At 35.7% G+C, this 10,184-nt stretch overlaps 1 protein-coding gene across 1 annotated transcript in view; it reads left to right on the top strand.

Annotated features, from left to right (window-relative positions):
• The window catches only part of AGPS (alkylglycerone phosphate synthase), a 136,649-nt gene extending 127,717 nt beyond the window's left edge, over nucleotides 1-8,932 (top strand). The window contains exon 20 of the mRNA XM_034654787.1: nucleotides 3,309-8,932. Coding sequence (XP_034510678.1) covers nucleotides 3,309-3,430 — 122 coding nt within the window. The 3' untranslated portion in view covers nucleotides 3,431-8,932. The remainder of the gene's footprint in view (nucleotides 1-3,308) is intronic.
• The last annotated feature ends 1,252 nt before the right edge of the window (nucleotides 8,933-10,184 follow it).

Genomic DNA, 10,184 nt, shown 5'->3' on the forward strand with positions numbered 1-10,184 from the left:
ATTTTTTGTACCTTTTTTTAAAAGATTTTATTTATTTTATTTTTTTTTTGAGAGAGAGAGAGAGAAAACGAGGTGGGGGAGGGGTAGAGGGAGAGGGACAAGCAGACTCCCTGCTGAGCAGGGAGCCCGATGCGGGGCTCAATCCTAGGACCCTGTGATCATGACCTGAGCTGAAGGCAGACACTTAACCAACTGAGCCATCCCGGCACCCAAGTTTTTATATCTTTAAAAATTTATCTAAGACTCTTAAATACCCGGCTTAAGACTTTGGGTATCATATATTTAGGATAACTGTGAATTGTGGAGTACAAGGTCCCTATCTTAGCTTTTTGTAGCTCTAGTGTTAGCTCTCAGACCAGGTTTATACTTCTGGAAAATCAGAAGTCAAAAGAATGTGGTTGAGTCAGTAGTCATGAATATCCCACATCAGATAATCCAGGTTCAGAAAGAGGCATAAGCTTCATGTGGTAAGAATGTATATATGTCTTGTCGTGAATAATTTGTGTGAATATACACAAGGGATGTTGAAATAGTCTTCGGCTGCCTATTATTTGCTATTCTTATCCATTCTCCCCTCCTCCTATATGTCATGCTACATAAAGGACAGAGTGTCATTTCTTCCATTTCTGAAATGAGTTCTACATGTGTTTAAACATGCATGTATTTGTGCACACGTGTGTTACACGTATCCAGACCAGTACAGTCAGCTAATTTCTAAATGCCTAGCAGTGCAAATAAGGATTGTACGAAAGATATTATTAGTGTTGTTGTTTAGCCCTAGAATAAAAGTCTTCTACTTTGAAGTGTGATCTCTCTTAGAGATTATAGTCTTTGGTATTTCGTTGTTGTTGTTTTTGATTTATTGATTCATCTCAGATAGCCACCAAAGGTTCTTTAGCATTTTATGAAGATTATTTCTATTAATCGTCTTAAAGGCTTGAAAGGCTGAGCATTTTTACTTAAACTGTGTTTTCTGTCTGTACACTTACCCTACAGTGTAGCTGACTTAAATTGTTAAGCAAAACTAAAAAGCTTCCTGGTCACTTTAATTATATAGGCCATGATTTCTGACCTCAGTTCAAAATCTGTTATTATCACTGAAGGAAGAAACGCTCAGACCTCTGCCATCAAGGGGTTAAATTCTTTCATTAAATATGTTTATGAGGGGCCACAGCCATTTTGCCTGTACTGCCTTTTTTTTTTTTTTACTTTCTAGTTCACTAATCAAATGTATGTTAGATTGATTATTGTAAAAGTATAAACCATAGAAAATTTGACAAGATAGATGTGTAAATTATCCTTCTGACAGAACTAATGATGCACTCCAAGCACCTTCTGTTTTCCAGCGCTTGGTGAGCAACTTCATTAAATATGCAATGGCTGTTGGGTGGCTTCTCAGACGATGGTTCAGCTCCTTGTGGAATTGCATTATTACTAGAGGTATAAAACCAGGCAGACAAGCTAGCTGTTGGGCATCCTGCTGAGGTTCTAATGTGCTCCATCTTGTTGGAGCAGTTGTTTGCAGTCTTTTCAGGACAATTACATCCATAACCACAGGACACATTCAGTGAAACTATATTACAGATAACAGTGGAGACTAGCATTGACTGCTCTTCACCCCTCTCTCTTGAGCTGCCTCAGTGTGGGTAGCTTATAATAATGCAACTTCTGTCACTCACAAAGTAGTTGCTTTTTTTTTTTTAATCCGTTGGAGCAAATCTGAAAATAACTGATTTACAACTTTTTTGAGTGCTTAAAATCATAAGCTATTTGAGGTGAAAGACTTCATAGATTCTAATATCTTTGAAGATGACAAAACCAAGCCTAAAGCATTGTGATGAGTTGTCCAAGGGAGATAGTAGGAGGACCAGGTCAACATCTTTTTGGTGGTAGAGATCTCATGAATAAGAATTTGTTTTGTTTGGCTTCCAGTTTTAGAGCTCCTTTAAACAGTTTTTTTTTTCTTTTTGAATTTAAGATTTTTTTCCTGCTGTATCTCATTTTTCCCCATCTTAATACAAGCAAACTTTTTTATTTCTAGAAGTCAAGCAGAAATATTTTGCTTAAGATATCATGCTGTAATTTTAATGACAATTCGATAGTTTCCTGGAGAACTGGACACAAAGATGGTTTGAGTTGAGCCGGAAATGGTATTTAAGGTTCCAAATGGCAGATGCTACAGTGTATCACTGCTGCCTGATAAATGAGATCGCATTTTAGAATGACAGGCTGAATACTTTAATGAAAGAAGGTTTCTATTTCAGTTGGCCAATTAAATCACTGTTGATGACTTTGGATCATTAATGAACATTTGTGGAAAATGACCATTTGAATTCAATTATTATAATAATATGTTTGCAAAGTACTAACTACAGATAAGCCTATCTGTAAATTTTAAAGATTTATCCATTTTGCCACAGATAAATTAGCATATTGCTTTAAATGCTAAAGCAAGTTAACATGTCAAAATTTTTTTACAGATTAAGTGCATATCCTTTCTTATAAAAGTTCTACTTAGAAAAGGTTTTTTTATTGGGTGCCCTTAAAAAGATAATTTATGCTGTGGATCATCATATTACTTCATTATTCTCAAATTAGCAAGAGCTAGAAACAGAGAAGGGGGACATTATACAATGTATAAAAGTAGAAGATTAAGTTTAAAATGGATTAGGTATTTATTTAGTGCCTAAAAAAGTCTTAATTCTGGAAAAACAATAGGAAGAAAATAACCATTATTTGGGAACATGTAAATTTATTTAAAAGTAATATGAAAATAAAATGCAAATAAAAGTTTCATAACCACATTTTTTTCTTAAACCCGTTAAAGGTTCAGATTTTCTTAATTATTTTAAGTTTAAAATATTTTATGGATGTATATCCTGCCATTTTTGCTATAATATTCCCAACAAATTCATCTGGAGATGATGTTTTTCTTTAGTTAACTTCATTTTCTCTGCAACTTTGGCATGTTTTGGTAGTTAAGACAGGAGGTGGGTTCTTTTGAAATGCGTGTTTTTCTCATTTTGTTATTTGTAAAGTGGGCCCCAATCTCAGCCCAAGCTTCCTATATCTCCGTTTCATAGTTTACAGAGAAAGGAGACACTGTGGAGCTCAGGCTTCCCCTGGGAATACATTGGGCTTAATGAGCTTGATAGTCTGGTGGGCTCAATAAATCAAATAAAGCAAAACATTTCTCATTTTTGAATAAAAGCATTTATCACACAGTGTTTGTTCATTCATGGTCACAAGATTGATTGGTTCCCAGCATCATAGTGTATATTGAAGCATTTTTGATTTTGTTTTTCCAGTGGGCAAGTTACGGAAGCAGTGGCTAAAGGAAAGTATCTCTGATGTCGGCTTTGGGATGCTGAAGTCTGTCAAGGAATATGTGGACCCCAATAACATCTTTGGAAACAAAAACCTTTTATAAATCCATTACGGTTGTTATGAAAAATGTCACTTTTTTTTTTAAGTCTTCAACTATGGTTATACCAGTAATCAAATATATCATGGACTGTATTTTCAGCAAAATTTGTTTGTGGTTTAAAATAAGTTGTTTCATTCTGTATTTGTTTTGTTTCTACATCTATGGATTGACAGGTGGTATTCCTAAATCTCGCTCATTGTAGGTGCATCAGTTTACCGCTAACTGGTTGTCATTTCAAATTTTAGGCAGCACAAGGCTGCTAGTCGTTATTTCAAAGGAAGATGCTGCCAGCTGTTCTGTATTGATGCTTCCCCTTGGGAACAAAGGCAGATTTTGGTGTCATCCACTGCTTACCTAGCCTCTTTTTAAAAGGATGTTTCTGGGAAGCAGGTATCTAGGGAAGGATTCCGTTGAGGAGTGATCACACATTCTAGTGTGAGTAGGCCATTAAGGAGGGTACTCATGAAAGAATATAGGCAACCTGTTATTTAGGATACCTTCAGTTCTGTGAGGTGCTTGGCCTACATTTTTCTTTGAAATTAGTATACAGTTATTGAACCTTTAATCAGTCTAAAAATTATTGTTAGGGGACATGTTTTTTGTTCTCCGTGTTTCTGTTTCTACTGAGGTATGAGTTGTATGTGAATAACTGAGATAACCTCTTGTTGTATCCTAGTTCCTTCATAATATGTTTTATGAGAAAAGCTGACTTATCACTCATTGTACGTGAAGAACAGGTTTACCATGAAATGAATGCCTTTATTCAGCTTAAGAGTCCTAATGTTTCTGATTTCACATTCTTGTTGCTGAGATGCAGAAGAAGCTGCAATGGGAGAAGAAGGAAGACTCTTTACACTTAATATCTCCAATTCAAAGGATCGTTTGGCCAACGAAACACAGCTATCATTTAACTATTGACTTTGAAAACCTCAAGTTTCAATGACAAATTTTTTTTAATTAACCCAAACAACATGATAAATTTTCATATAAAAGTAAAGTTTCAGTTTAGTTTTTGATAGTGGTTTAACACCTTTTTTGAATTACTGGTTTAACCTAAATTTTGAAAAAAATGTATTAATACACATGCCATAATCAAAAGTTTAAAATATCATATTTCTTAAGTAATAGGGAGAACGTTAATCACATTTAACAAACATTTTTACATTTGAACCTGGATATTAAAATAAATGAAATGATTACTTTGAGTCACTGTCTGTCAAGGTTCATGATTCACATTTTGGGATGGGTTCTTTTCTTAATGCAATACCTAACTTTTGATAATTTTTTAAAATTAATATTTGATCAGATAATGTAAGTCAAAGTGCAGACGATCCTTTAAAAGGACACACTGTCTGTCTATGTAGCAACAGCTCCAAAGTATTTTTGGGCAGTTTGATACCTTTTATATCTGAAGTATACTTATCCAGAAAAGTAAAAATTTAAATCAACAAAATGGTATTTTTAAGACTTCAAAATGATAAACAATTTTTAATAAAATTGGCCTCAAACTAATAAACTTAAAATCTGTAAGCAAATCAAAATTAAATATCAGTTTAACAACAAAAACTAAATATTTATTTATTAGGAGCTGCCTCTCTTCATTGGTGATTTATTTTTAATTATAAAATTTCCAGCAGATCTTAGCTTTAAAAGCCCTTGCTATTTGAAATAGTTGGATGCTTGATGAGGAAATTACACTTGCCTCTAGAATTATAAAAATCTCAGCTTTATAAAATGCATCTATCTATTCATGAAGGTAATTTCTCTAACTGGTGATCAAAATGTAAAATTTAATACAGTACTAATATCTCACTGGAGTGTATACATGTTTCTGAGTAATTTTTTTTAAATAAAATTTACAGATTCATAAGCAGATCCATTCCTTTGCACGTGATTGTTATAACATTCTTTCCCAGGTAGTTCAGATTTCAACAACCTCAGAAATCTGTATTTGATATTAGGAAACTATAAATGTCACAGCTAAAAATTGTTGTGTTCACTGTTCTACATGAACCTTATAGAAATTAGTGATTATGTCTTTGTTTTTCTTCTTCCATGTATGCAGGACTCCCCAGCCTTGATTTTATAGTGATGACTACATTCTGTTGTTGGAATCATTTCTACAGGGATTATTTTGAAACACATGAACACTCACCAGGGCTGTTTCACTCTGATTTACTAAATCAGATAGCCTTTTCCCCCACTTTCTCACACCTGCTTCTGAGTGATACCTCGGCATATACTTAGTTTCTGTGGAGAACTGGGTTCTTGATTATGCACAGAGGCACTTAAACCTTGCCTCATATTTCTGAAATATCTGAAAATGGCTTCATAAAAGTTAAAGCCTGGAGTACATTGTTTATGTGAGGCTTTTAAACTCATTTTGAGTAAGTTTGTTTAAAGCTCATAACCTATTTGGTTTTTAGTACAACATAAACATTGATTTGTCTTTCTTAAATTAGTCATATTTCTAATATTTGTTGATGTCACATTTGGGTTGAGATTTTAGTGGGACTAGGAACTTGCTGCTAGTGAGAAGTAGCATTGAATACTAAAGACTCAATATGAACAGGCTTTATTGACCCTTACAGAAACTGATGCCTTAATGTTTGGTGCAAAATACAGTGCATAAGTGAGTTTCGTCTTATACTGAGTAACTTGAGCTTTTTTAGTTTAGTCAGAATTGTAGAAGCCACATGTTTATTGTGCCCAGCATTTTACCACAAGAAAGAGGATTGAATTCTTTCCTCTTCAGAGGCGTTGGAAGTTTACTTCCTAAGTACTTACATATTCACTACTATTACTTAAGAGTTAGTTATGAAGCTGGAAGCCGCCTAGTGCACATAGTTGTGCTGACATATTTTGGAAAACAAAAGCGCAAGAAAGGGTGAGCCTCCATCAGTGTGTATGTGTCAAGATACAGATGGTTGCAAGGAAACCTGGTTTGCAGAATATTGTCTTAGTAACTGCTAAGTCCTAGCTCACATTTGTGAGGATGCCTTTCTGCATGCTGGCTCCAGGGATTTTTCTTTGTCCTTTTCTTTTTTAGCTATAGCTTCTTAACCAGAGCTGATCAAAGAAGCCCTGTAGTCCCAAGCTGAAGTGTGTAACCTCAGCTGTTCAAACGGGGCTGGGTGTGGTTGAGCATCTATTCTGTATAAATGTAGAACACAAGCAGTTATTGATTATGGGTTGATTCACAAGCTGTATGTGCTGGCGCTTAAAGCAGCCCTAATGGAATGCCGTGGAAAGCGTCTCTACGTTTTAAGAAACACCATGACAGGCATTAAGGACAGCTTTAATAGTTTTTCCTTTACTACTTAATCTTTGGCATCTTTGCTTTTAATTAGGGCTTAGCTCATGGTGGGAGAAAAGCTGAAAATAACAATTGCTAGTTTCGGATTGAAGACTCTAGAATCACCTTTGGCTTTATGAGTTATGGAAGTGTGGCTTTGCTCAAGGCTCCAAATGAACTATATGTCAGTATATTCACTGAATTCTTGTTAATTTCAGTGTCCTGAAAAGGAAAAAATGTATACATTGATGCTGAAATTCAGAAAATGTAAAAGATTTTTTTTAACTATCGAATAGAGTGTCTGCTGTGAAGGATATAAGTTACTTGGCTTTCTGCTTCCTAAACCACACTGTTTGTCTTTAGTGTGGAATTTGTAAAAACTACTTGTAACATCAACAGGGTTATAGAAACATATATTATTAATAAAGTGCACCCAGGTCTAAGAGATTTTGTTTTCTTCAGAGGGAGTGGGAACTCATTGTTCTGTTTGCATGTGGGTTTTTCTTTCAATTTTAGTTTTTCATCTTCGTATTTCCACTGATTTGAGAACAAAATTTTATAGTTTTATTAATGAAGCATAATCAGATCCCTTTAGAATATAGTTAGCTAGATTTTATCACTCTATTTTTTAAATCAATGTTATATTCCTGGGAGGTGTTTAGTCTCCCGTGAACCTGAAGCATTCCAATTTGAACCTAGGAAGATCCTCAGAGAATGAGCTCTGTGCTCTTCTAACCACAACAATTCCTTAACAAACATGAGTAAGGACCACTGATACATGGAACACTCAAGCCAAAGAACCATCACAGAATGAAGTTAACTTGAGTTCTGTGAACATGAAAAGATCTCTTTTTTGGTTCCCAAAAGAAATTGTTTTAGAACCCCTTTTTTCCCCCACAGGGAAGAAAAACACTACATTAAGTATCATTAAGAACATTTTTCAGAGACTGAACTTCCAAATCTAAGAAGGAGAAAAAGAATGTTTTAGTGTGGATTTCTGAGCAGCACAAACACCTGTTTTTCGGGCATCTTACTGTTAGCAGTGTTTTTCATGAACAACATGAGCACCCTATGAAATCTATTGTTTAACCCTTAAAGTAATCTTGTTCACATATCCGTAAAGGACATGAAATGCTTGTACTGGTATACAGTTTCTATAAATAATTATTTTTTTGGGCCTTGTAAGGAATATCCCCAAAAGTTCACAGTGCCTTGTTGGAATTTTTTTTTTCCATGAAATAGCCATTGTTTAAAATGAGTGGGAGAGGATACATTAAGTCTTTAAAGACTGAGATTGTTTAATAGTTCAGGGCTATTTCCTCTTCCAGAATATGTCAGGAATTAAGTAGTTATATGTAGAAATACTGAAAATCCCTTCCACAGCATGGGTTTGGATCACCTATTCTAGTCTGTTTCACTAATTATATGGTGGACCTGTACTCCATATATCCATTCAGTCAATGGGATTTATATGTACTTTCATTCTTAGATTTTCATTCCATTGTCCCAACTTAGTAGCCCTAAGATGTGGCTTAGTGGATGTGGCCTACTCAGTCCCTGAGACACCCACTACATGCTTTTGGATGTTAGCTCACACAGCTCCCTGAGGAGCAAGGCCTGTGGGGGGAGGGGGGTTCTATTCCTTATATTGTGTGTCAGTCTTTTTTTCTGTGACGGTGCCTTCAGAATAATGAATATTTCTGTTCCTGGACAATGATAAATCTTATGAGAAATATGTGTAGATTATATTTCTTAATTTTTGTCCTTTTTTGCTAAGCCTGTGAAATACTTGGCTTTGATACAACTTGACTTGAATAATATCTTATCCTGAGTCTTCCTCCAAGGCAGTACATATTCCTGCCAGTACTGTAGTAATCTTTTGGAAACTACATGTGAGTAAGCTCTTGTATGTAAGCCATTATATTGCTGTAACTAATGCATACAAACAGTTCTTCTCTTTACATTTATAGTTTAAACGTTGATATGTAGTGGGAAGGGAAATTCCTGAGAGATTTCAACACAGCTTTGTCAGTTCAGACTGAGCCATACTGTTTTCCACAAGGGCTCAAAACGTAGTCTATATACTGTGCTTTTGGTGTATGTTTGGATTCTCCTTTTATTGCTTTTCCTAGACTGTACTGTTCTATAAGCAAATGCCCATGTGTGATTTTTAAAATGTGCTGGGAAGAAATAAAACAATATCAAAACCACTCATTGTTACAGAAATTGTTGCTGATTTCATGTTGATTCCATTTAACCTTTTTTGGCAGCAACTTGTTATACTGACAGAGAATTGATAAAATATAGTCTGTACCCGTGAGTAGCATCTCTATTAGTGAAGGATTATGTGCACAGATACTGATTTTGTCCCTTTCTGTGGCTCCTGTGCTGGAGGGAAGGTTGTAGTTTTCTGGGCTCTGAAATGACTGAGGATCAAACCTGTTGAACCTAATCTTACTTGGTACATTTCAAGAATCAATTGCCTCACTAAGGTTCAGCTCTTAATTAACTAAAGAAAGAAGTTTTCTGCCTGGCTCTTATAAGCTTGGACTGAATGAACCTTAGAAATCCTCTCATCTTACCTTTTCCCAAACATTATTGTGTAATTTCCCCTATCCCCCAGGCCACAGATAACCAGTCATCCCAAACATTTGCTGTGACCAAATGGGAATTTATTGCCTTTCCAACTTGAAATCTTCAGGTATTAAGAGGTTTTTGCTTATTAGACTGAAATCTATCTTCCTCTTCTATTCATTGATGTAACTTTTGTCTTTGTAGTCATAAAGAATTGACTAGTTCCTCTCTTGAAGGTCAGTTCTTCCAATGTTTAAAGGCAGCTCATGTTCCCCCACATCTTCTCCAGTCAGCTTTTGTTCCTGTGAGTTCTAGACCCTTCACCATCCCAGTGTCTCTTCATATGTGCCTTTTTTATATTCTTTTTTTTTTTAGATTTATTTATTTTGGTGGGGGGAGGGGCAGAGGGAGAGGACAAGAGAGTCTCAAGCAGACTCCTTGCTGAGTGTGGAGTCTGATGCAGACCTCAGTCTCACAACCCCGAGATCGTGACCTGAGCCAAAACCAAGAGTCAACGCTTAACCAGCTACGCCACCCAGGCTCCCCAAAATTTTATTTCATTTTAAAAATTCTATTTAATTATTATTTTTTTTCTTTTTTAGAGAGTGAGAGGTAGAGAGTGCATGAGCAAGCAGGGGGAAGGGACAGAGAGGGTATCTCAAACAGGCTCTACGCTGAGCAGGGCTGGATCCCACGACCCATGAGATCATGACCTGAGCTGAAATCAAGGGTTGGGTGCTCAACCAACTGAGCCACCCAGGCACCCCCCCCTTTGATGTTCTTAAAGTGATGTGTCTAAGCCTGAATGTGCCAGAGTAGTAGCAATGATTTCCTTATTCTAGTCACTAATAAATGCATTTTTGATGGACATTGCACTGTCACCTCACA

The sequence above is a fragment of the Ailuropoda melanoleuca genome, chromosome 2 (genome assembly GCF_002007445.2).
Source record: "Ailuropoda melanoleuca isolate Jingjing chromosome 2, ASM200744v2, whole genome shotgun sequence".
In the NCBI taxonomy this organism is placed as follows: domain Eukaryota; kingdom Metazoa; phylum Chordata; class Mammalia; order Carnivora; family Ursidae; genus Ailuropoda; species Ailuropoda melanoleuca.